The 27,472-nt window shown below is 35.8% G+C and overlaps 1 protein-coding gene across 21 annotated transcripts in view; it reads left to right on the plus strand.

The window, feature by feature from the left end:
• Positions 1–27,472, plus strand: part of GAPVD1 (GTPase activating protein and VPS9 domains 1) — an 89,525-nt gene that overhangs the window by 46,364 nt on the left and 15,689 nt on the right. For 4 of the 21 annotated variants that reach the window (XM_007474648.3, XM_056812139.1, XM_056812137.1 and 1 more), the window contains 14 exons: positions 1,757–1,917; positions 3,444–3,573; positions 4,385–4,510; positions 5,230–5,403; positions 6,673–6,813; positions 9,112–9,246; positions 10,003–10,122; positions 11,848–11,925; positions 12,876–13,243; positions 14,746–14,833; positions 15,835–15,915; positions 20,702–20,824; positions 22,482–22,611; positions 25,880–25,989. In XM_007474648.3, coding sequence (XP_007474710.1) covers positions 1,757–1,917; positions 3,444–3,573; positions 4,385–4,510; positions 5,230–5,403; positions 6,673–6,813; positions 9,112–9,246; positions 10,003–10,122; positions 11,848–11,925; positions 12,876–13,243; positions 14,746–14,833; positions 15,835–15,915; positions 20,702–20,824; positions 22,482–22,611; positions 25,880–25,989 — 1,965 coding nt within the window. The remainder of the gene's footprint in view (positions 1–1,756; positions 1,918–3,443; positions 3,574–4,384; positions 4,511–5,229; positions 5,404–6,672; positions 6,814–9,111; positions 9,247–10,002; positions 10,123–11,847; positions 11,926–12,875; positions 13,244–14,745; positions 14,834–15,834; positions 15,916–20,701; positions 20,825–22,481; positions 22,612–25,879; positions 25,990–27,472) is intronic. The other 17 variants (XM_056812143.1, XM_016425205.2, XM_056812144.1 and 14 more) reach the window with 7 other exon arrangements.

Raw genomic sequence — 27,472 nt, forward strand, 5'->3', positions numbered from 1 at the left:
CAAGAAACTACACTGCTTCACTGTTTGCCTGTAGGATAAAATACAGATGCATATGATATTAAAATTCATTTACTATCTGACTCTAGCTTGTCCTTATACATGAGATATTTCTATCAAATTGGCCTTGTTTCCGGTTCCCTTATAAAATATTTATCTCCTCCCTTCATATTCTTCTTTCTCACCTCCACCTCTGAAATCTCTAGCTTTCTTCAAGATTCAGCTTATGTATCATCTCCTATAAGAAGCCATCCCAATCCCCTCAGTTGTTAGGATGCTTCCTAGCCCTCCTGGCAATACTTTGTATTGATTCTGTCTATATTTTATATTTACTTATCTGTGTACATGCTATTTCTCTCCAGTAGAGTATGCACTTGTTTCTGAGGACAAAGATTGTGTTTGTTTTTGTCTTTCAAGGCTTTGGTGGCTCCGATAGTGGCTGGCACAGAGTAGTCACTTAATAGATTCTTGTTGAATTTGATTTTGAAAAAGTAGTTTGAATAGCTTCTGTTTCTATAATATCTTGCAGTTTACAATGTGAACTTTTTACAGTAGCACTCGGGGGTAGTGCATGTATTATTATTTACATTTGCCCAATGAAAACACTGAATTGTAAAGAAATAAAATTACTAGTCCCTAGTCACAGGGCTAATAACTAGAGATAGAACTAGGACATGAACCTTTCTTTCTCAACAATACTATTTAACTTGTTTGTATGATAGAGCCTAGCTAAATGATCTCCACCCTTCATATCAAAATTAGCACTCTCTTTTGTACCTCTCAAAGTCAATTAATGTGTTATAGTATGTATTATTATATTTGTGTCTTATCCTTCTAGTAGAGTCTGAGCTTCAAGACTGTATCTCATTTTTCCTCTCTCCCCCAGCCTACCATATAGTGCTTGGTACATTATGAAAACTTAATATTTATTCATCAGTTTCTCCAAGAAGATAAATTTAGGAAACTGGATTTAATGAGAGTATGTTATTACTACCCCATGTTTTACATTGGCTGTAAAACAAATCTACTCATTTCAAGTGTGTTCAGACTATTGTGCTTGAAGTAGGGAAAAAAAAAGTTTAAGATAAGACATGGTGATAGTTTAGAACTGCAGTCTTAAATTGGAGATCATCTAGTCTACCTACTTTGTTTTGTAGATAACAGAAACTGAGGCTCAAAGAGGGGAAGGAATTTACCTAGGTTATTTAAAAAGGAGTAGATAAGGCATCTTAATCTAGGTTCTTTGAATTCAAGTCCAATTCTCTTTATCATACTGTATTTCCGAGTGTTATTTTGGGCCTTGCTGTTATACAGCTTGTGGGCTCATAGAAGGCTGAGACATATGTAGGGATAATTGCATTATGCAATAATATTTTGACTGAGTTCTCTGTAAAGGATGAGGGAGAAAGAGCATATTTTATGTTTTTGGCATGCTACTTAACATAGTTTTTCCTGTCTTTTATATTGGGATTTTGAATTCCATTTTATATGATTATAAATTTATAGTTGAATTCTTGAAAAATTAACCAGTAACATTATGGTAGAATAGTGGAGTAGTCCTCCTTTATGTCATCTATAAACTGTATTCTGTATTTTGTCTACTCTTTTTTTTTTTGGTGCATGTGCAAGCATTCTATATTGTTTATTTTGACCTTTTATTTGTGAGCTCTTTATGTTATTTTAACATTTCTTTCATCTGTGAGCCATTTATGTCATTTAAAATTTTTCTTCAAAAGTTGTATTTGAAATTTTTTATTAGCAACTCGGAGCAGAAGCCGTACCAATATGTTAATTGACCAGCACCCAGACCATGATGGATTATCCCAAGAGACGATTCAGGAAGTACAGCCAGAAGAAGTGTTGGTCATTTCTTTGGGGACAGGTCCCCAGCTTACCCCAGGCATGATGTCAGAAAATGAGGTATGGCTGTTTTGCTGAATATTAGTTATAGCCCTGAGTTTTATAATAAATAATAAGAATTCCTATTTCTGTAATTCTTTCAAGTTTACAAAATGTTTTTATTTCAATCATCTTGTGAAGTACCCTTTTTATAGAAGAAATTGAAGCTCTTAGATAAAATGGATTTGCCCATGGTCACATTTTGTTAATGTTTGAACTTGAAATAAGTTTTCTGACTCCAAATCCATTGTTCTTTTTGCTGTAACATAGAGTTGTCCATAGAAAGAACACGCTTCATGAGGAGTTGTTTATTATAAGGATCTTTCTTTGATGGTTTTGACAAGAGTTTAGGATGCTTTGTAAATATAGGATGTAAAAATACTGATATTAGCAATGGAAGACTCAAGTGTGAGTTTGAGTCAGAACTCTGAGACTTTCTAGCTGTATAATCTGGGGCCATGTCTTCCCATGCCATTCAGAATTCTTTACATAAAGTTGAATTTTTACAATGTGAATTTATGTAAAGAAATAACTATCTTTATTTACTTATTTTTACATGGCAACTTCTTAGCTCACTCAGATTGGCCACTTCTGGACCTGATTCCAGTATTGATCAGTGCAAAGGCTTCAATTAACTGTACCCATTTTTTCTGATGGGGGCCAGATTGCCCCTTTTTAGACATGCCTTGGTAGCCATCTTCTCCTAAGGTCTTGATATGCCAGACTTAGTGAGGACACTCTATAGACTTTATCTCTGCAGCAATTCAGACTCCCTGGAGTCAAGCCTTAGCCTTCCTAGAAATAGAGACTTTAGGAATGTATCACTGAGCCCAACTTTCCTTTTGATCCTGATTTCTAAAGAAAATTATTAGGGAAATTGTAGGGGAGTAGATAGAGAGGGTTCATTTCCTGCTTTAGAGATACTAATTGCTGAAAGTGGTAATAAAATAAATAGTAAAGTTTATTTTTATATGTAGAAAATAGTAGTAAAGTACTCTTAAATTTTTGAAAATTGATTTGGCTGATTGAGAACAAATCCTTAAAGAAGTATCTCCATTTAAGTAGAAAGAGTGCTAAAATTGAAGTTAAGAGACTTTGAGCTGCATTGAAATAGAGAAAACACAGGATTGTGAGTTGGAAGACTTGTATTTGAATCTTGGTTTCACGACCTCCTATCCATTTGACCACAGGAAAGTTTCACAAGATGATTTCTCTCATCAGTTTTCTGGTCTATTAAAAGAAGGGGTTGTATTAGATAGTTCTTTCAGCCAAGCTTGATGATACTAGAAATCTTGGCTCTGATGCATATTAGCTGTGTGACTCTTAACTTTCCTTTTTACTCTGTGAACTTAGTTTCATTACCTTTAGTGAAAGTAGAAGAATTCTTATGCTATCTACCTTTCAGGGTTGATTAGAGCAAAGTGTTTATAAACCTTAAAATACTATAGAAATGTGAGGGGGTATTTTGGTTATTATTTGTTTAAAATTTCATCTCCTTTTCACTTGCTTTGATTTAATTACCAGAATGACTGATTTTATTTCTTTAGGTCTTAAACATGCAGCTTTCAGATGGAGGACAAGGAGATGTCCCTGTTGATGAAACCAAACTCCACGGTAAACCTGATAAAACCTTGCGCTTTTCCCTCTGCAGTGATAATCTGGAAGGAATATCTGAAGGTGAAGGGTTACTTTATTCCAGGAATTGTGATTCAAGTAGATTTTGTAGTTTTCTTTAAAGGAGCTTTGTTACGTATGTTTATTCCATCTTTGCCTTTTCGTGTGTTCCAGTTGGCTATCCATCTAGCTACTTGAAATTTGATGTGTAAGAGATTGGTAAAAAGAGAATTGAGGAAAAGAGAACTCACTTTGCTTCATTAAAATCTGAATATTCTTCTTGCCAGTCTTTGGCAGTTTTGCCCATCTCATTAATAGTCATCAAAGTATTTGCCTTTTAGACTCTTGAGCTCCTTTAGAGGTATATGAATAATGCATGTATTACTAGGAAAACAAACAAATCATCATTTTGTCTCAGTAGTATTTATAGTTGTAAATTTCTTTTATTTTTTCTTCAAAATTCACTTTTATATACTTTCTAAACAAGAGCTAAATCATTATAACTCTAGTTGATAAACTGCTAACAGTTTTTTTGGTAGACTTGTGTTGTTGACCACCTTCGGTATATAAGTGATTAAAGAATGATAGGTTGCATTGCACCATTCACAGACTTCATTGATCTGGGAGAATACAATAGAATTATAAATGAAAAAATTGAATGGTTAGTTCCCAGAATGGGAGTTTGTTTATTCTATGAATCAGAAAAAAGCCTGCTATCAGAAGGGTTTTGAGATTGCCAATTCAGTATTTCAATTTAATTTTCAGAGCATTATCTTAACAGTTTTTAATTACTTACCAAAGCATGGAGACTAGCATGTAGCTCAGCAATGTGTCTTGCTTAAAGAAAGTCACTAACAGAAAAACATTTTTGTAGGTCCTTCAAATCGTTCCAATTCAGTTTCTTCTCTGGACCTAGAAGGAGAATCTGTATCAGAACTTGGAGCAGGGCCTTCTGGGAGTAATGGAGTTGAAGCTCTGCAGCTTTTGGAACATGAACAAGGTAAGAAATAGATAAAAACAGCTGCAAATTGCAAAAACAAGTATTAGCCCTTAGAGTCTAGGGACAATATTATTGCATATTTGTTTTGTATCCGTCAATAACCCTCCTAAATATAGGTTAATTGATAAATATTTATAAAATCAAACTGTATTTTTGATTTGCTGTGTGCCAGACTGACTCTGCTAAGAGAGAACTCCTTTTAGCAGTCATTTAATAAATACATAGTGATTTTAATTTGAAAAAATTTCTATATAATTTATTAAACTTTATTTTCCCCTTTTTCCTTTTTCCTTCTTTTTCAAGCACTCAGTTTAGTCAGTAAGTAAATTTATAGATTCATCTTACTGAGGATAGTTTCTTAATGAATTAAAAATATTCAGGGTGAATGAAAAAAAAATTCTAACTTGTAACTCAGAGAAAGATTCTTTTAAGTTGGCTGTAGCCAAATAGGTACCTGTTTTTTTGTGTTGTTTGTTTTTAAAACCCTTACCTTCTGTCTTAGAATCAATACTGGGTATTGATTCCAAGGCAGAAGAGTGGTAAGGGCTAGTGGGAGTCAAGCAACTTGCCCAGGGTCACACAGCTAGGAAGTGTCTGAGGTCACATTTGAACCCAGGACCTCCTCTCTCTGGGTCTGACTTTCAATTCACTGAGCCACCCAGCTGCCCCCTGTTGTTTGTTTTTTTAATAAAGGAGGGTGTCTCATTTTTTTTTGACAGCTACAACACAGGATAATCTTGATGATAAACTACGGAAATTTGAAATCCGTGACATGATGGGGCTAACAGATGATCGAGATATTTCTGAAACAGTGAGTGAGACCTGGAGCACAGATGTCTTGGGCAGTGATTTTGATCCCAACATTGATGAAGATCGATTACAGGAGATTGCAGGTAACTGATGAGGGTGTATGGTAAGCTCTCTATTGATATTTGTGTAGTTGTTCTTTTTTTGTTATGCTCTAATAGATACATTCTTTTAGAGTAAAGTGGTATTGTTTTCTTGTGTGCAAATCTAATTTTGAAATGAATAATTTTATTTTATATTTTGATTTATTTAAATACAGGCAAGGTTCTTCCTTTCTGCACTTTATTCTGAAAGAGAATAACCAATCTCCTAAATTACTTTAGTTTCCTCTTATTTTTAGGAATGAACATCTGTCCTTATGTTTGTTTTTAGCAAATTCTTAAACTCTAGATCATTGAGATGTGAATTAACTCTTTCTGAGTATGGAAATCACATTTGTAAATTCTAATTCAACAGACAACATGGAGGGTTTCAGAAAGAATTAATTACACCTCTGAAAATGTTATTCAACTTGAAAAGGTGAATTATCTATTCTTAGAAAATAATTTATTTATCTTTGGATCAGTCTCATGTACTAAAAATGGTAAACAGTTTTTCTCCCGCATGAAACCGAATTAGAACGGTTCTTTTATTCTATTATATTAAGTTGAAAGTCATGGAACTTCCTTTAGTTGTATGTTTTAATAGAGCCCTGCAGTAATGTTGAGTCTTTTTACATGTATTCTTAAATAGTGTAAATAGATTTCTTAATTAGTCTTGCATTACTTTGTTCTAGATGCCAAAGGAGTATTATTCCTGGCATTGGAATATATGAAGCAATAAGCTATATTTGCAGTTGAATGACTATTGTAGAGGAGGTGTGTATTCTACTGCAAATACATTTTATTGCTCTCTGTACTCCATCGTTCACTAAGGTGCCAGAAGAAAGCTTATTTGGCCAATGTGTTCCTCTGAGGTTGAGTCTCTTAGTTTGAACTTTTGGAGTCTCTGCAGTGCTTTTGTTATCTGTGGAGGAGTGTATGTGGAGAAAGATGTTGTAAGCTGGAGCATCATAGCTGAATCAATAATATTGGCAGCTGGCCACAATGATTTGAATGATGTGTGTTCACTTTAAGAGGAGAGGAAAGTATGGAAAAACAGGAAACCAGTCCATGGAATTTGAGTGTTGCCATGATTTACAGTAGCAAACCCTTGCTGTTGGTGGTGATTATGGTTGAAAGCATTCTTCCTTTTCTCTTAGTCCCTTGCATATAGGCTCAAGAATTTTGTAAGGCTCGTGTTGGGTCTTTCTCCTTTTGTCACTGCTCTTTCCATCCAGACCTTTGTTAATCCTTTGCTCCCCACTGGTTGTACAGGTGCGGCAGCAGAGAACATGTTAGGCAGTTTGCTGTGTCTGCCAGGTTCAGGGTCAGTGCTTCTTGACCCCTGCACTGGTTCTACCATATCAGAAACAACCAGCGAAGCTTGGAGTGTAGAGGTATTACCAAGTGACTCAGGTTAGTATCCTGTCCTCATTTCCTTTTTTTCCTTTGCACAGAAGCAATTTAAGGTACTAACATACATGGGTTGAGTATACATTTATTTAACAATCATTTATCAGTCAACCACTGTGTGCAGTGTACTCTGCTTAGCACTGGGTAGATATAAAAGTTAGATAAGACACGGTCCCTTTCTTCATGGAACTCACTGGTTGTTTGTAGGGGATAAAGCTAGTTTAATATATGACATTGTTCTCTTCCAGACTCAACTTGAATACCCCCTTCTACATGAGGCCTTTCCTTATTTGTCCAGTCATTAGTGCCCTTTCTCCCTAACTCCCATTGTATTTCCTCTGTATTGATGGATCTTTATACAAATTTTTTCCTCCCAGGAGAGTGTAAGTTCCTTGAGGGAGGGGATTATTTTACTTTTGCCTTTGTATCCCTAGCACCTAGCATATAATTTCTTGCACACATAAGATACTTAATGTGCATTGAATTATTTTAAGTTATATTTTAGGTGTATTGGAGAGAGGTACAAAACAAAATGTTATGTGAGATTCCAGGGGAGAGAAGTTTATTAGCAAGGAAGAATCTTCATGTCAGAGGTGGCAGTCTATTCAAGTGTTAAAAGTATGATTGGGAATATGAGAGGCAAAGAGGGAAGGTGCCCAGCCTAGAGATAATGGTAAACAAAGGTGCAGAGGAGGGAAAGCACTGTGTAGCTTTAGGGTAAAGGAACATAATGCATGTGTACCTGTGACTGCACATGTGTACTTGCACAGACTTAAGTGTGGAATAATATGTGATAAGGCTGGACAGGTTGGGGGTACTAGATTGTGGATTGCCTTGAATATGAAGCAAAGTAGGAAGAAGGGATGGACCACTAGGTATGTCACTATAGCAAAATATTTTCATTTGTGGCATCATCTGTCCATTAATATGACAGAAAGAACACTGGACTTGTAGTATAAGGCCTAGAGTTTTAAGTTCCAGGTTTTCAATTTATTAGTTGTATGATTTTGGACAATTCCTTCTACCTCTCTGGAGTTAGTTTTCTTTAACATAAATGGAGAGGTTTGGATCCCTTGCTCTTAATTTGTGATTTTAAAATCTTTGGGTAATAATGGGAACCGTTCTTTGGGCAATCATGGGCAGTTCTTTTCTGACTGATTAATTTCTGGATTTTAAAAAAAGCAGTTACTATTATTAGGATCACTCAAAATGAGAGAATTACTTTAATATCTTTCTATCTAGTGTCATAGATGTATGTAGCAAAGAACTAATAGTACCTTTCAGATGCTGAGTAGGTGGGTGTCCTGCAGTTACGTTTAGATTTGTGCCAATGGAAGAGTTAACCTTCTATAGTACATTTTCTTTAAAAAAAACCAACAACTTTGAAATTGAATAATAGGCCTCCAGGATTTATTTTGTGCAGGATTATTATAAATACATATGTAGTACTATAGTTTACATAGTGAGTGATGTTTTTCCTTTTTATGCTTACAAAATTGTCCTGTCTCTGATTAGAGGACAGTTATCACAATACTAAAAATCTGCATTCACCTCAAGTTTGACTTGGTTCCTTTAATTAAGGGACAATTGACTTAATTTGAAACGTGAATGTTTTGGAATACTTTACAGAAATTCAGATGTGCCAGTGTCATTTTTATAAGTAGATGATGCTGACTATGGTGACATATGCTTGAGTTGTTTTTCTTAAGACAATGTTATAGTGGAGAGAGCCCTGGATTTGGAGTCAGAAGACCTGAGTTCAGATCTTGGCTCTAAAGTTTATGAGGTGTGTGACTATTGGCTAGTCACTTACAACTTCTCTGGGCCGGTTTCCTTATCTGTGTAATGTAGATAAAAGTATTTGTACTGCCTCTCTTGTAGAGTGATTGTGAGGAAAGCACTTTGTAGACCTTAAATACTATTGAAGTGTGATTCATTATTGTTTACTAGTGATGATGTTTTGTGCCCTGTTATCCACACACCCTTGCTCAAACCTCCAAGGGCATGTTCCAGTACATGGTTTTTATATGACTGGCTAGAACTGGGGACATAGTCTGTTGCCTTGAAGCAGAGTTTTCATCTGAGCACAATTAACTGACCTATAGAAGAATGGAATCCATATCCTTGACTTCATTAACACAATGGTCTAAACCAATTGAGATAACTGGCCCAGATACAGAAATCTATTTACACTGGTTTCATTAATCCCGAGGTGGGCTTTTTTATAGATGGGCTATAGAAATAGAAGCCATAAATAACTGACAGAAACACTAACATGAACACATGCTGTTTTCCACCCAGAGGCCCCAGACCTCAAGCAGGAAGAGAGATTACAAGAGCTAGAGAGCTGTTCTGGCCTGGGCAGCACATCTGATGATACAGATGTCCGGGAAGTCAGTTCCCGCCCCAGTACTCCAGGCCTCAGTGTTGTCTCAGGTATTTCTATCTTGATTAATAAAGGGATTTAAAGTTTTCTTTTCTTTTTTTTATTTCAATAAGTTTTTTTGTTGATGTCAGAATGATAAATGTAACTTAAGGGTTGCATCAGGAAAATTTCCCTTTTTAAAATTAAAACTAATTTTTTAAGGGGTCTTGTGTATCTTTTGACCTGGTTTCAGTATTTAAACAAGTTAAAATTTTAATTTAATTTGCAACTTGATATTTGTGTTTTCTTTGTAATTTCATGATCAACGAGTAACTGTGTTGCAGTGAAAAGACCACTATTTTAAGAGTTAGACTTAAATTCAAATTCTGGCTCTCTTGCTTGCTGACTATAAACTCAAACAGGCCATTTAATTTTTCTATGCCTCAGTTTTTTATCAGTCAAATAGAAATGATAGCAATTGCACTATTTACTCATGGGGTTATTGTGTGGAAATTATTTTATAATGTGAATAGTGATCAAATGAAATAATTCAGGTACACTCAAGGCACAGTGTGAATGAGGATCAATGTAAACAGCTTTATAATGGTTAAGAGATACAAAAACCAACTATTATATTATTATTTTCATTATTATGGCATATTAGATTCCATTATGGGTTCTTTTTGTATTTTGTAAATCACTTTCACTATGTACAATAGCATAAATATAAAAGCTATAGTACTGATCAGCTTATCTAGCCAGCATATGTAATGTATTTTCTAATAATTTTCTTGTGTTTTGGGTGTGTATATTTTCTTTTCTGTAAGGTATCAGTGCAACTTCTGAGGATATTCCTAATAAGATTGAAGACCTTAGATCTGAATGTAGTTCTGATTTTGGTGGCAAAGATTCAGTCACTAGTCCAGATATGGATGAAGTAATTCACGGTAAGAAAGGCAAATGGATATGAGTTGGACAAATACATTTACCTCTTGTCCCAAGTGCCTCCAATATGTCATTATTTAATTTTATTCTAACCACCATTCATTACTTTGTAACCTAGAGATACTTGATTCTCTGAAAGAGACCATTTCATGTGTCTTTTTATTTCTGCCCATACAGCTTCTCTCTACTTTTTGATTCTGTTTGTTTCTTATTTGTATTTTCCCAAAAATACTCCATAGGGGATCTGCCCTAGTGTTCTAGAAGTTTTTTCCCTTGCCTTTTTTAGTTTGGCTGTGTCAAGTCTTTTTCAGTAGGGGGCTAATTGATTTGAAAGCCATATGTGTGTGGATCTGAAGAATTTTATATTGATGATAGTTGTGATGTGTGGTATTTCTTAATGCTAGTCAGTTTTATTCATACAAAAATTCAGTTGTAAGCTTTGGGCTAACCAATCATAAATTTTTGATTATGTCAGTGAGAATAATATCTAAAAATTTTTTTCAGCTAATAAAAAATTATTTTTTCTCTATATTGCCTCTTTGGAAAAAAAAGGAAAAAATGAAGCTGTTGGAACATGTGCATAGTTAGGCAAAACAGATTCTTGCATTGTCCATGTTAAAAGAGAATGTGTGTATATGAATATGAATACCTCTGCATAATAGATATCTTTGTGTGTGTGTATAGGCATATATATACATATATATATCCCAAGTCCATCCTCCCTCTCATGGGAGATGTATATGCTTTATTATCAATCTCTGGAATTGTGGATATCGTGTTGAACACAGTTTTTTAGTTGTTCAAAGTTATTTTTCTTTACAGTTTATTATTCTGCTTCTACTCATTTCATTCTGCATCTGCATCAGTTTATTTTTTCTTGTTGAGTTTCTCTGAAATAATCCTTTTCATCATGTTTTATGATACAGTAATCTGTTACCTTTCTCTGATTGATGATCAGAGTTTCCAATTCTTAATTTCGAATTCTTTGCCACCAAAAAAAGAGCTGTTAAACATTTTTGTTCATGTTTCTCTTCCTTTTTTTTAATTGGAGTACGTATCTTGTGGCCAAATTAAATTTTTTTTTTTGAGCCTGGGTTTTTTCTTTCATTATGTGTTCAGCTTTGCTATTTTTACCTTGAGTCTGCCTAATGATGACAGAGTAGCTATAATAGAACTTGATTTTACCTGATCTATCTTCCTCTAGTTTTCAAAGATCATTGATATTAAGAGTAAAAGTCATATTAATAGGTGGCCTTAAAACTGTGTCACTATATGTTCTTAGAGCGTGAGATATGTGAAAGTAGGTAGGGGAAAAGGAATGGACTGGGAAATTGATATAGTTCTCTATTTTTTATTTTCCTTAGTCCCTAATAACCCTTCATATGGGCTCCTCTAGTTTAACTAGAAGCAAGTCCTCACACAATACTTGAACCTTCATAGCTTGATAGAATTTACCAGAGTTTATTTACCTGCTTTTGGGAATGCAGGGTTACTTTTAGGCTATATATATATGTTAAGTGCCTGCAAAGTAAAATGTCAAAACAAAGAAGTATTTGAATTTTCATATAAGACTATGCTGGTGAGAGTGTATTACCAGAAGTGGGGTTATGAATTTTTGTTGGATCTTTGAAATGTTCTTAGAAAGTAAAATACTTGTCTGAGCAGGTATGAGAACTGAAAGTCTTACTATATGTTTACTTTTGACTCAGTTTTACCTTGTGTTTCAGGAGCCCACCAGTTGACTTCTCCTCCCTCTCAGTCAGAGTCTTTGCTTGCAATGTTTGACCCATTGGCTTCACATGAAGGTAAGTTATTGTTCACTGATGTGAGTTTTCTATTCATACAGATTATAATCTTTCTCCTAGTAGATAGCTTTTGTGTGTAGCAGCCACTGAAAAGTACTTGCTGTCCAATTTTCTAGTGCAGAACCCTCCAGAACTTAGCTCAGGTGGTCCTTAGACAATAAACACATAGTACAGTATTAGGCCTACACTTGAACTGTTTTCTATCGAGTAAGTCCTATGAGGGAGCTTATGTTCCGCTGGAAGAACTCAAGATATTATATATTCATTACCATGAAGTGAATGCTTCAGGAGAACTTTAGTGGAGTATTGAAATAATTATAAGGAAGAATATAAATATGGCTCTTTGACTTAAAATTTTTTTTTATCATTTTTTATATCACCTACATTTCCTAATATATGCCATCCTTTTCCTTCCATTCCTTATGCCATCCTTTTCCCAGTGAACTATCTCCTATAATAAAAAGGAAAGGTAGAGGAGGTAAAAAAATTTAGTAAATCTAATCAGTGTGTTGAAAAATAGTCTTAAAATAATATCACATCTGTAATTCCTCTACTTTGCAGAGAAGTTAGAGGAAATACTTTGTAATATTGTCTTTGGGGTTAAATTTGATTATAATTTTGTTGGATTCCTTGACTTTTTTTTTAAGCTCTTACCTTCTCTCTTAGAATTTATACAAAGTATTGGTTCCTAGCCAGAAAAGAGGTAAGGACTAGTCAGATAATTGGGGTTAAGTGACTTGCCTAGGGTCACACAGCTAGAAGTGTCTGAATCCAAATCTGAACCCAGGACCTTCCATTTCTAGGCCTGGTTCACTATTTACTGAGCCACCTAGTTGGGCTCCTTGACGTTTATAGGTTTATTTATGAAATAAAGAAAAAAATTCATCATTTAATTGAAAGCCTTTGTTGTATTACTTGTATCTCAGTTGGGAAATTTTTCTTTATTTAAGGGGCTTCTGCTGTAGTACGGCCAAAAGTTCACTATGCTAGACCATCACACCCACCACCAGATCCTCCAATTCTGGAAGGAGCAGTGGGAGGGAATGAAGCTAGGCTACCAGGTTTTGGCTCTCATGTGTTGATTCCAACGGATGCAGAGGCATTCAAACAAAGACATTCCTATCCTGAGAGATTAGTCCGTAGCAGGAGTTCTGATATTGTATCTTCGGCCCGGAGACCCATGAGTGATCCTAGTTGGAACCGGCGTCCTGGAAATGAAGAGAGAGACCTGCTTCCTTCAGCTGCCATTGGATCTCCTCTAGTGGCTGCACCTCCATCGTCATCTTCATCACCTAGCAAAGATTCCTTGAGAGGAGAGGTGAGGAGGCTCAGAATTAGTAAAGCAATATTTTGGTAACTTATTTGAATGACCTCTGTTAGTCCTGTTGACATTTCAAATTAATATGGAAATTGTTCACCAATTTGATGGGAATACCTGTGATTAAGTATAATTTGATGATCTAGAGCAGTGGTTCTCAAACTTTTTGGTTTTTCTAGAATCTTAAAAATTATTAATGACCCTTAAGAACTGGTTAGTAGAGGATTATCTATTAATATTTGCTGTATTTGAGATGAAAACTGATAAACTAAAAAATTTTTATTTAAGTAAAGTTTAAATAATAGTGTATTGCATGTTAACAAATAACATTTTGGTGACTATTATATTACTATTATTTTGTTACAAATTATATTAATTATTTTCCTAGATAAAAATGGAGAAGAGTGGCCCTGCTTTGCATATTTTTGCAAATTCCTTTATTATAGCCAGATTTTTATATTTTATATTTGCTTCATTCAATTTGTTGTGTTCTTTAGTTTTGTTTAAAGCATATGGAGAGAATCTGCCTTCATTAAGGTACATAGTTGGAAAAATGAAGAGTGTTTTAATAGGCCAAAAACATCCTATTATTATGAAAATAGTTTTGACCTCAAAGAAGCCTGAGGGTTGGTGGATCACACTTTGAGAACCATTGATCTAGTAACACTGTGACTTATTATGCTAAATCACCCAGGATCCCTAGGCAGTTTGGTTATGTTGAAGTGGTAGTCATTTCACAACTTATTTCAGTAACTATGAAATAATATTCTAAGGGCTAACATATAGAGATGAAATAAGAAACTATCCTTCTCCTCAAGAAACTAAAAATCTACTAGGGGATATAAGATATACACAAATTAAGGCTTTTTCAAAAGGGTCATGATTTCATCAGTGTGAACTCTCCAGCTGCTGTTGCAGATTATAGCTCCTCTGTGCTTGGAGCTTACATGCTCCATGAGTTTTTGTGGACAAAACCTTCACTATACCTTATTAGGCTGTAATCCTTTACAAAATCTGGTCCTCACACTGTGGAAATACAATTCAGCATGTCTTAATGATAGTTTTTAAAATCCATATCGACTTTTAAACTTTTATCAAAACACTTATACATGTCTTTCTTAAATCTCATGATGTTTCTATGAAGTATGCAGAGGAATAAATTTTGTCTGGCTTTTTGGATAAGGATTCTGCGGTTTAAATGGAGGCAAAGTTGACTCCCAAGATTATACTATAAGTTAGTGAAGGAGAGGGGACCAGAAATCATGTGTCCTTAGTTATATCCGGGTACTTTCCCTATCATATCTACTTCCCCAAAATATGTACAAAACTTGAAAAACTTTGTGCATGCATTGGTAGTAAATACAATTTCATACATAGGGTAGTCTCTACAGTGATTTTTCTAGTGAACTCTTATCCAAGGGATCTTTTTAATATTTCATAGATGTTTTGGAAAAAAATTACACTTGTCTGGCTGCAAATAAAATGCTAAAATCTTTCTGCAGACTGAAGAACGAAAAGATAGTGATGATGAGAAGTCAGACAGAAACAAACCTTGGTGGAGAAAACGTTTTGTTTCAGCTATGCCTAAAGGTAATTTCACAAAATTATTAGAATGCTATGGTTTAGGATCAGAGACATAGAGTTCATTGATTTCAGTAAGTCAATATTCCAGGTCTTGTGAGAATTTGGTTTTGACTTGACTTCTGATGTTTTTTAAGTGACTTATCTTAGATGGATGTGAAGACAAAGCTTTAGTCTTAAGGATACTGCTTTATGATCTATGGTGTAGTGGTTTCTCATAAATCCAGGAGAATCATTTAGGCCTGGGATATACAAATATGAAATACTGCTAAAGTTCATTTGAAGATCTTTGGACAAGAACATCACTTTTCAGTAATGAATAAAAAATAATTTTTCCCATTATGGGGTTGATCTTTAGAATTCACAACACTATTTGGACACCTGGAGGTCAATTTAAACTCTTCATCTTGATAAAAGTTTTATTCCCTATGTCTCTGTGCTGGTACTAAAATTCAGTTGTATGAGACCATGTGCTTTTTCCGTGAACAGCCTGGCATTGTAGTGATGTTGATATTAGAGTGTGCACATGTGTTTGATACCTGAAAAGGAGAAGCACCAGGAGTAGAAACAGGTACCACTTCTACAGGCCTCCCCTTGGTAACCTGGGACTCCGGAGCTATGGACGACCCCTTTCATTCATAACTGGGGCCACTTGCTGAGGAGAGAATGGTGTTCCGAGCTTTGAATGTGGTGTTTTTTGTTTTTTTTTTTCCTGGCAGGTTTCAGAGTGCAATGGATTCAACTTAATCTCTGTGGATTACCTTTTAATTGATCCTTTCTTATAAAAAGAAAATTCCCCAATAGACTTTGAAAATTCAAGACCAGTTGTTTTTAAAAACATTTGTTTGTAGAAAGGCTTCACACAGAGAATTTCTTAGGTTTTCAACTTTTAAAACCTCCTTTCATTTAGAACTGTTGGCACACCAGTAACTCCAAAATGACTGACTACTGTCTTCCGAGTGCAGTGCAGTATGTTATATGTCACACTACTGACTTTATTTAATTTCCAGCTCCTATACCATTTAGAAAGAAAGAAAAACAAGAAAAAGACAAAGATGATCTGGGGCCTGACAGATTCTCAACACTTACAGGTTTGTAGACCCATGGACTTCCTGGCTCCTTCATTCCCAGAGCACATATTCCATAACACTTTTTCTTGGGTGCCATAAACGTTACCTCAGTAGAAAAGTGTGGTTGTTTGTGTGTGTATGTGTGTTGTATGTGTGTGAAATGATGGGGAATATTTCCTTCATAGCTCCGTAGCTTCTAATAGAATATTGTAGTGTATTATTAGTATGCTCTTGCTGCAGACCACCACCACCATCATCATCGTCATCGTCATCAATTTCAATTTGTTATGAAATTTCTAAAACTGAATCTATAGGCGCATTTACACAAATTATTACCTCTCAAAAAAAGAAAGGGAAAACCCGTAGCAGATCTCAAGAATAAGGTCCACACCACGTCTTTAGCCCCAAAGATTTGATTGACTTTCTTAGATTTAAGAATCCTAAATTTGTTTTATCAATACCTTGCCCTTAGCTTATTCAGACAGTGTAATATTACTATGCTACTTGTCTTTTTGTAGTGAAATAAACCAAAGTGGAATTTTCATAATGAAATTTCATCCTAAATAATAGATAACACACTAGTAAAATGTGCTTATGTTTCACCTGGTTTTCAATGTGTAGTAGTTTAGTATTTTTATCTTTCTTAAAACTCATTATTTCCCTCTCTTCAGCAATACTCAATGAGTGATTTATCTTGAAACATAGAGATAAGGAAGACTAACTTTAAGTGAGTCCATGAATAGGCATACCTATGGCCAGTGTTGCCCTGACTGTGTCACCTAGTACTACATTGGATTCAAACTCTGCCATAATAATTGAGATCCCTTCTTGCCAGGTCAAGCAGTCAATTATTTGTGAAGCTGTGTTCCTATGGAACTAACCTTTACTCCCTCCCCATAGGATCCTCTTTCCCCTGCAATGTTTTTTTCCCAGTCTTTTTTTTAAGAATTTAGTGATGTGTTAGGTAGGCTGTGCCTATGTAATTAACCTGGAGTATGAAATTTTTTAACTTCTTCTGTTAGCTATAGGGAATTAGGATAAGTTTACATCTATTATTATTCCATTCTTGATTTTTTAAAATTGTACTGAGTTAGAATAAAGATACTGAAAAACAAATAGTGTAAATTGGAAGAAATCTACCCTGGATACAACTAGAATCCAATTTTAATTATTTTCATCTTAATGACTTTTGTCATCCTGTTAGATGGCTTATATCAATAGTTGCTTTGCTGATCAGGATACAATGAATTCTCTTAAATGAGAATTCTTGTAAAACCTTTTTTCTAGGTTTTTTTTTCTATTCAATAATATTTAATTTTGTCCTTGTTGTAAATTATGTGTATAATACCTATTTTAAAGACCTCTGTAATTATATACAATTAAAAATACTAAGTGATTAAAAAAATTGTGTTGATGGCCTTTGAGAGTTTGTATTTAATTTTATTAATTTAAAATTTGAATTGGGTGGGAAGGATAAAGAATATTCTCTGGCTCTTGGTGCCTAGGCCAATAGGAAAATGAAGTGCTGTTGTGAGTAATAAATATCCAAGGTAATTTGCAAAGTAATGCCAGGAAGTATAGAGTAGTGGAAATAGCATTTGGCTTGGGGTGAGAAGTGGACTTAAGTCCTGTATTTGCCACTTAGTAGCTCTGACTTTGGACAAGTCATTTTCTTCTCTGGACCTTAATTTTAACATGCTTTAAATAAAGTAAGTTTAACTAGATGATTTCTAAGGTCCTTTTTAGCACTAACCTTCTGTGATTCAGAAAAAACCTACTAAAAGAGGAGAGAGGGAGAGACTAAGCATTTAAATAGTACCTACTCTGTGCCAGGCAACTGTGCTAAGCACTTAAAAAAAAAAACAACACACAACTTATCTTCTGTCTTAGAATGATACCAAATATTGGTTCTAGGGCAGAAGAACAATAAGGACTAAGCAGTGGGAGAGAAGTGACCTGTCCAGAGTCACACAGCTAAGAAGTATCTGAGGCTAGATTTGAACTCAGGTCCTCTTGCCTCCAGACCTGGCTCTCTGTAAACCCTTTTTTTTAATAGAGACTATTTCATTTGATCCTCACAATAACCTTGGGAGGTAGGTGCTATTATCCTTATTTTATAGTTGAGGAAACTGAAGCAAACTGAGATGAAGTGACTTGTCCAGGCCTGGTACTCAATAGTCACTGCAACATCAAGTGGTCTTAATGAACTCCATGTTTGAATGACTCTTGCCCAAGCTTATGCTACTAGTAAGGCAGAATTGGGGTTTAACTCAATTTTCTTTGAACTCCAAATCCTATTTTTTAAATATTGGTTCTTCATGAAGTGTCTTCACTTGAACTGACTTGTGCCTCATTTTTATAATCTTTATTATTATCACATGAACCAAAAGCCAAGGAGTATTCTTTTTTTGAAAAGGAAAGCATTTTATCATCAAAAAATCATCAACACATTTTGGAAAATGTCCAGTGTTTTTAAGAAATCAGTTTTACTGCAGTATTTCAAAATGGCTGTGATTTTATGAATATAGGTACTTCTTCTATCCCTGCAAATTGTGGCTCTTCCTTGCTTTAGTAGATGATCTTTATGAATTACTCTGGCCAAAAATCTTGCTCACCTGGTGACTAATCCTGAGCCTCTTTGCATTATTGGTGGGCTAGTCTCCTAATGAACAAACAGAAATTTATCTCTGGGCTCGTCCTTAAAGATTTTCCAGTTTCTCTGCTGGCTTTTTATTTCTCCGACAGATATGTGGTTTCTCACTTGGCTTTGCAACTTGAATGTAAGACCTGAAAGAGATTGCCCTTCTTTGGCATAGACTTCTAGAACCCAAGAAGCTATAAATAAAAAGAGAGCTTACATTTTCCTTATGAAGAACAGCCTTAAAAAAAAAACAAGACAAAACCAAACCAAAAACTCTTACCTTCTCTCTTAGTATCAGAAGAGCAAGCATCAAGGGCTAGATAATTAAAGTTAAATGACTGGACCACATAGCTAGTAAGTGTTTGAGGCCAGATTTGAACCTAGGAACTCCTAATTCCTGACCTGGCTCTCTTTCCACTGTGTTCTCTAGCTGCTTCAGCGGAACAGCTTCTTAGCTGTGGGAACTGTTTTGAAGTGAAATGGGATGCTTCAGTAGGTAGTGACTTTGCCATCCCTGGAAGACTTTATAGAGCAGGTTTGAGGGCCATTTGTCAAGGGTGTTTTGGAAGTGATTCATGTTTAGGTACAGGATGAACCAGTTGATCTTTGAACACTTGAGGTATAGGTCCCTTCCAACTCAGATTCTGTGGAATAAACAGAACTTTGCCTTTCCCACCATCTCCTCTTCTGTTTAGTTGTTTTGTAGGTATAGTGATAATGCCTGTAAAATGTATTTATTTTCTTAAAATCTAAAAATTCCCAACTCTGTGCCATGGGGTTACTTTTTTTTTTTGTTCTGAGTATAATGTTTCTCTTAACTCCTCTAATGTTTTACTCAGTAACCACTTTGAGTTCTCAAAAATTATGCCAGCAGCACATAAGCTTTGGCTTGTGTTTTATCAAACTAGAAAGCCTTTGAGTATGTGTGGAGAGATTTGCTCCAAGTTTGAAATACTAGAGATTTTAAAATTTGTTTTGGCTGCAGCAATGTATAAAACCATCTACTAAGGCATGGAAAGGTTGTAATCAGACTGGTTAAAGAAAATACCCACGCAAGTGAAACTGCAGATCCTTTCAAATATTGAATGTAACATAGCAATTCTGATGTCTCTTTGTTAAAATGGCCATTGGAGGTGTATTGTGTCCCATGGACTTGCAGTGTTTATTTCTGAATTAGTTATTAGTTAATGAGTGACTCCTCCCGTCATTTTGACTATGAGCCCTTTTTGGAATGGTTTATTTTGTTTTTTAAGCTCTTAGCTTCTGTCTTAGATTTACTTTTACTCTACCAAGTATTGGTTCCAAGACAAAAATGTGGTAAGAGCTAGGTAATGGGGGTAAATGACTTCCTCAGGATCACACAACTAGGAAGTATTCTGAGGCCATATCTGAACCCAAGACATCCCATCTCCAGGCCTGGCTCTTTCTCCATAGAGCTGCCTGCCTGGCTGCCCCTGGAAAAGAGTTATTTAGCTGGATAAGTGACTGCCCCCCTTAGTAAGTAGAACTGCAGTTTGATGATGATAAGATTTATACCAGTTCCCTGAACATCTGTGGCTGATCTTGGGATGCCTCAGCTACCTTAAATACACAATTATGCTGTACCCCAATAGACACATGGTCTCAGTTTGTTGGAACGTGAGGCAGCCTTGTTCAGAAGTGGTGTGGAAGAGTAATTTATGAATAAAGGATGGAGGAAGTATTTTCTTTTCCTTAAAAAGAACTTAATTCTGAGGTCTGAACAGTTTGCCTTTTTCCCCTTTCAGCCTGGAGATGTCTCTGAATAAATGGAGTCTGCATATAGAATTGCATTTGTTGAAAGTCTTGCTCATTATGCACCTGCTAATCTAGTTAATTTGGGTGTAACTATTTAGGAACACATCTCACCCTCTAAGTCTTCACTGAACTTTCATGTGTGGAATGTTGGCGATGATGAGATGTGGAGCTGCTCATCCCAATTTTCTGCTTGAGCAAGGCTCTGATTATTAGAAATGGGGATGAGTAGGCAGCTGCATGGTGCCTCTTAACATTGAGATATGTGCTCTTTTTAAGATTTGCCTCCTAATTCGCCCTTGGGATTTTCTTGTTACTGGTATCATACTAACTTCAAAGGCAGTGCATATGTAAGTGAACCAATCCTTGTGCATGTTCTCCTTGGTTTCTCAGATGATCCTGCCCCCAGGCTCAGTGCACAGGCCCAGGCTGCTGAGGATATCTTGGACAAGTATAGGAATGCCATTAAACGAACTAGTCCTGGTGAAGGAGCTGTGGGGAACTATGAAGGTGCAGGTAAGAACTGAGCAAGTCATTTAATTTCTCAGGTTTTCTTTGGATCCCACACTTCCTTAGGTTAAAATGAAAAATGATTTCTGAGGTCTTTGCAATTTGAATAGTGTATATTCTGAGATGTCTTCTTTGTCTTCTGGGTTTTATTATTTTGTAAGATCCTGAAAGATATTTTTCAACTCTTAAGATTTAATGGTTGTGATTCTAAGCTTGATAGCAATTTTAGACGGACTTTTACATCGATGGGGTGGCATGGGAAATGATGTATCTGAGTGTTTAACAGCAGTAGTTTCCTAAATTATGGCCTATATGCCTTTGTAGAAGTATTACATGAATCCATGTACACCTCAAGTATTGTCAGTTCATTTTTGCTTGAACAAAATTATTGTTATAAAGTAAAATAAGAGACTCTCTGTAGACTGAATGTTTTGAAAATATGTGTAGATGCTATCATGAATTATAAAATGCAAGTTATATGGCTCTGCATCCATAGTAGTCTGTCATCACAATGTATTTTTTCATTAAATGTGTATTGATAAATAGAGTAACTATTTTAATATGGGGTATTATGAAATTTTTTGACATTAAAAATGGTACTTGGCTAAGGTTAGAAATCCACTGTTCTAGAGTAGAGAAGAAAGCAGAAAATTATGCCTTCGTTTTTAAAAATATGAATTAGCTATTAACTTTTAATTGAAAATTGAATTGGTGCTATCCAGATCGTCTCAACTGTATATTTATGTGTCCAAAGTCCTCAATGTTGTCTCTTTTTTTTAAACCCTTACCATATGTCTTACAATCAGTACTATGATTCTAAGGCAGAAGAGTGGTAAGGGCTAGGCAGTGGGGGTTAAGCGACTTGCCCAGGGCCACATAGTATCAGTTGAATCATAGGAAAAGTGAAAGGAATATGTCTTTATGATATCTGTGAATCTCTCCTCCTGAAACATGTTAAGGGAAGGTGTGTGGTATAGTGAAAAGGACAGTATGAGTTAGAGTTAGGAGGTCCAGGCTCTGGTCTGTGATAGTAATGATCTTTGTGACGTTAGGCAAATAAGTCACTTCAACTCCACAGCGTTTTCCTTTCCTCATCTCTGGATTTAAGGGGTTGAATTTGATGAGTCATGAGGGTCCTTGTAGACCACAAGTGGTTTTGGGCTTGTGGGTCACTGACTTAATTAAGATCATCTTGTACTTTGTCACTTGATAGCTCTTTCTAATAATATTTCTTTTACCTACCTACAGGACATTCATGGCAATAAGATGAGAGACATAACATCTATAAAGCATTTTTATAACTTTAAAGTGTCAGGAAATATCAGTTATTAGTATAGAATTTCATAACTTCATACTGTTAGTTATCTTTCAAACAGTCATTCAGTAAGCATGCATTTAAGCACTTGTGTTCAGAACATCATGCTTTGTCACGGTTAGATTCAAAATTTTGATAGGAGCTTAGACAAGTAGAACTGAACTCATTTGTAGTCTCCAGCTCTAACATATAAATGAGTTTTAATGTTTGAAGATTTCTTTTGTAACAGAGAAGTACAATTGCCATATTGGTTTTTGTAAAAAAATGTATTCATTTAAAATTCAGTTTCATTTTTAGCTCCTCCAAAACTAACAGGATTCTGCTTTATGGGGAATGGGTTTTGTTTAGAAGTTATGGGGGACAGTGAAAGTGTACATGACTCTCCTCGTGATGAAGCCCTGCAAAATATCTCTGCTGATGATCTCCCTGACTCGGCCAGCCAGGCAGCCCCTCCTCAGGACTCTCCTTTCTCCTACAGGTATGTTGGGGTCTTGGGGACTGCATCTGGCCTTTCTACTGTCCTTGCAGTCACTGTTAATTTATTTGTTCAGCTTAGCTGCTAAATTCACTGATGCTGGGAGAGAAACAAAGTTTCCATAACACAAATTCAGGTCTTTTGACTTTATATTCTAATGACAGAGATGAGTTATTTATACCAGTAAACTATAATGCAAAAATAAGAGAATGATGAATGTAGCAGAAATTAAAATAAAATCTAGGTGATTCATTTGTTAAAGATAAGGAAAGAATTGTTATAAGGTCTCTAGATAGTGGTGCAGTGTGTAGAGCTTCAGGTCTAAGCTCAGGAAGAGCTGAGTTCAATTGGAGCCTCAGACAGTTACTAGCTCTGTGATCCTGGGGGAGTCACAAAAAACAACAACCTCTATTTGCCTTAGTTTCCTCATCTGTAAAATAGGGATAATAACATCTGCTGATTGTTGAGGATCAGATGAGATAATAATTGTAAAGTGCTTATTATCACAATGCCTAACATGTAGTAAGTGCTATGTAGTTTTGTTATATTATCTCAGTGAGATAAAATGATCTGTTTTGTATAACTAGTAATTGAATGAATTAAAAAGCATTTATTAAGGACCTACTATGTCTCAAACATTGTGTTAAGTTCTGGGGACAGAAATCATTTTTAGCACAGTGACTGACAAATAGTTGGTGCTTAATAAATGTTTATTGATCATTGAAATATTAAATTTGAGGCAGTCCTTGCTCTTGAAACCACACTCTTTATTAAAGTAGGAGACAATACATAAAAGAGTTCAAATCCACAGCTTACAGAAAGACCTAGAAATCCCAATAGATTAGCAATGAAGTAAATGGTAAGGTCCAGAGGGGGTCCTTAGGGTGTACCAGCAAGTCAGGTGACAGTGCCCTAGAGGGTAGAGTGGCAGGGCAGATGGGAAGGCTTGGTAGTCCTCTCTACCCCTGGCAGAGTTGTAGTTGATGACTTCCTGCTTATCTAATTTGTGTGAGCATGCATGTTTCTGTAATTTGGTGCTAGAACTTGAATGCAGATCTTATGACTCCAAATCCAGTGTTTTTTTCTGGTGGTTGTACTTTGTACTTGAAGAGGTCTACAATTACATTATGGATGATGTCTTTTGATTCATACATAAATTGGATTTAAATGAGGCAGAGTTGCACAAAATCCTTGGCTTCACTTTCTCTTTCAGAGACATTTAAGTTCAGTGGCAAATTAAAAGTTAAAATGATTGGCTTGGAATCCAGTGGATGACATTAGTTTTTTTGATGGGTAATCAAATTCTAAACACTCCATAGCACCTACTTCCATTGCCTTCATAGCCATTGGAACAAATTGTTTTCCTCATCCACTCCTTCCACCATAGGAAGTCTTTGTGTGCCCATGCTAGACAACTCCCTAACTCATCCACGGCTTTTGCAGCCTGTCAGTTACCCTTAACCTGGTTTAACCCAGCTGCTGAGATGATTTTACCAGGGTGTGACTGCTGAGCATGCTTATAGCTTTGGAGACATAGATGAGAGCGGAGTGGCATATAGACACCAAAAGAGGAAAGCAACCCTGAAAAGGACTTTGTACAAGCCCTTACACCAGAGATACTAGTCTCCCTTGAATACCATATACACCACAATAGTTTTTCTACTATTTTCATGATATTCTTATATTACAAAATATGAAGTTCTTAGTTCCAAAGGTTGGCTGATGTGAGATTCTTCTTGCACTTAAGTTAGACTTATTTGAAGAATACTTTAGAGAGTACTATATAGATTTTTTTATCCATATGTCTGAGATGACAAAATGACAAGTACAGTCTCATAATTGAATATGCAAGATCTGCCAAGACTTCTCAACCTACCATTTATTACCCACTTCTGCTGATTAACATGAAAAACAGTGAGGCAATCAGAAGAAATTTGGAATAAATTTCCAGAAGTTCTGGAAGACTTGAGGGCATAAGTGGAATTTTTTTTCTCTTAATGATCATAATTTTGAAAGAAAAAACTGAAAAATAAATGGATAGTTGTACAGGTTTTGGGAAGAAACGAATTAGTTTATCCTATCACCACATCAGAACATTCTTTTCTCCCAATTATATCATAACTGAGGTATTCCTTTATTCAGAACTATCTTGGATGTTTCACAGTTATATTTCACAGAATCACAGAATTTGAGATTAGAAGGAACCACAGCATTCATCTTGTCCAATTAAGAAGAAATACTTACTTATATGGTACACTGCAAGTCATCATATAGCCTCTGCTTGAAGACTTCTAAGGAGGTCCCAGCACTTTTCAAGGAGCTCCTCCCTGACATCTAGCCTAAATCTGCCTCTTTGCAACTACCACCCATTGCTCCTACTTTTGTCTTTTGGGGCCAAACAGAACAAATCTAATCCCTTCTCCACAGAACAGACTTTCAGAAGCTTGAATAAAGCTATCAGATACTCAAACATAGCTATCATGCCCCATCTGGCTCTTTTCTTTTTTAGGCTGACTGACTAATTCCTTTGGTCTTATTCTTATGACATGAAGTCAAGACCTTTTAATATCCTGGTTCCCTTCTCTGGATACTCCCCAGCTTAACAATGCCCTTAAACCTATTGTTCCAAGAACAGAGTATGTGGTACTCTGATACCATCTGATGAGGGCAGAGTACATTAGGGTTTGCTATTCCTATTATTATTATCTGTTGTTCCTGGAAGCTGCCTTTCTTAGTTCAGCCCTCATTTGCATTAGTTTTTTTTTTGTCTGCCTTATTACATATAGAGCTTGCATTCCACTAAAACTCCTAGGTCTTCTTTACAACCACTGTTATCTTACTTTGCCTCTCCAATCTTGTTTTTATGAAGTTGATTTTTTTATATCCATGTGCAAAACTTTACATTTGTCCCTATGAAATTGCCTCTCATTTAATTTCAGCTTGAGCTTTGACCTGTCTGGTTCTTTTTGGATCCCTCCAATATTACCCAGTGTGTTTACTTTGTTTCATCTCCAGATTGGTCAAGCAGGCCATTTTTGCCTTTTTCTGTTATTGCTAAAAATGTTCAATAGGAAAGGTCTAAGTAGGTTCTTCACTGGAGAAGGCCTCCTGCCATATTGACATTGAATTTAATGTGTGCACTTTGAACCCAACCGCCCAGTTTTGAATTGGAAGGCATCATCTCAGCTCTTAATTGTTGGAATGGATTACAATAGAAGGCTCATAGTCTTGAGTAATAATACCAGTTTCTTGTATTTTTCTTCCTTTTCAGGGATGCCAAAAAGAAACTGAGGCTTGCACTTTGCTCAGCAGATTCCGTTGCCTTCCCAGTACTGACTCATTCAACAAGAAATGGCTTGCCAGACCATACAGACCCAGAAGGTAAGGTGCTGCTTGATCAGTGAATAATATAATTTTTTTTACCCTGTGTATGTGTGTGTGTGTGTGTGTGTGTGTGTGTGTACATATATATATATATTTTTTACCCTTTTATAGCAACATGATTTATGAAAATTCCCTCCACAAAGGGACTACTTTGATATCACATGCTGGTGCAGAAGTGACCCTTAATTTTTAAAGGCTAGTCAATAAGCTCTGGAAAACTTTTTAGTATGGTTCCAGTAATAGTCACTGTTTTAGCTAAGGAATAGTGTAAGTTCAGCAGGTTCACCATAGGGCAGCTAGATGTTGTAGTAGAGAGGGTGCTGACCTGAAATCATAAAGACCTGATCTCGTATTGGTCTCAACCTCTTCTTAGTTGTGTGATCCTATGACCTCTGTTTGCCTCAGTTTCCTCATTTGTAAAATTAGGATAATAATAGAACCTAACTCCTAGGGCTATTGTATGGTTCAAATGTAATAATAATTGTAAAGTGCTTAGCATTGTGCCTGGGATATAAGTATGATATAAATATTAGTTATTATTATTATTACTGGAAGGTAATTTTTTGACTGAAAAAAGTGAAAGGAATGTTATCTGTGTTTAAAGTGGAGCGAGAATTCCCATGCTGATGTAATAAAAATTCTTTTGTCTTTTTTTTTTAAACCCTTACCTTCCGTCTTGGAGTCAATACTATGTATTGGCTCCAAGGTAGAAGAGTGGTAAGGGCTAGGCAATGGGGGTCAAGTGACTTGCCCAGGGTCACACAGCTGGGAAGTATCTGAGGCCAAATTTGAACCTAGGACCTCTTGTCTCTAGGCCTGGCTCTCAATCCACTGAGCTACCCAGCTGCCCCCTTCTTTTGTCATTAAAGCATGGGTAATTCACATCAACATTTATTAAATGTGTAAAATGCTGAAGAATGCAAAGATGAACTAAGATGTGATTTCCAGTTTTCTCAATTCTGATAAGTCATCATGATTTGTAAGTGATTTTAGTTTCTGTTAAGGCTTTGCCAAGAGAAACAAGCTAGTATTTATATAATGCTTTACAATTTGCAAAACACTTTATAAATATTATATTATTCTAGCCTCACTACAGCCCTGGGTTGTAGGTGCTGCTATTATTCCTATTTTGTAGATAAAGAAACTGAGGTAGGAAAGTAACTCTTGCTCAGGGTCACATAGCTGGTCTGCTTTTGGGGCTAGATTTGAATTCAAGTTTTCCTGACTCAAGGAATTCAAGTTTAGCACTGCATTTGAAAAGGCTTTGAATATGAACCTGGCAATAGATTCACTGTTCATTGTCAGAGGTCTACCCCTGGCTAAGTGCATAAAGGGTTTATTAATAGAGGGTTGTACTATAATGATGAAATTTTTTTGGCCACTGCAACTCAGTGTGACTGCCTACTAAGGCATGGAGAGAGGGTAGTTTGGGAGGCACTTGTGTACGTTATGATAGAGCAGACTCATCATTGATCTGGAA

The sequence above is a fragment of the Monodelphis domestica genome, chromosome 1 (assembly GCF_027887165.1).
Source record: "Monodelphis domestica isolate mMonDom1 chromosome 1, mMonDom1.pri, whole genome shotgun sequence".
In the NCBI taxonomy this organism is placed as follows: domain Eukaryota; kingdom Metazoa; phylum Chordata; class Mammalia; order Didelphimorphia; family Didelphidae; genus Monodelphis; species Monodelphis domestica.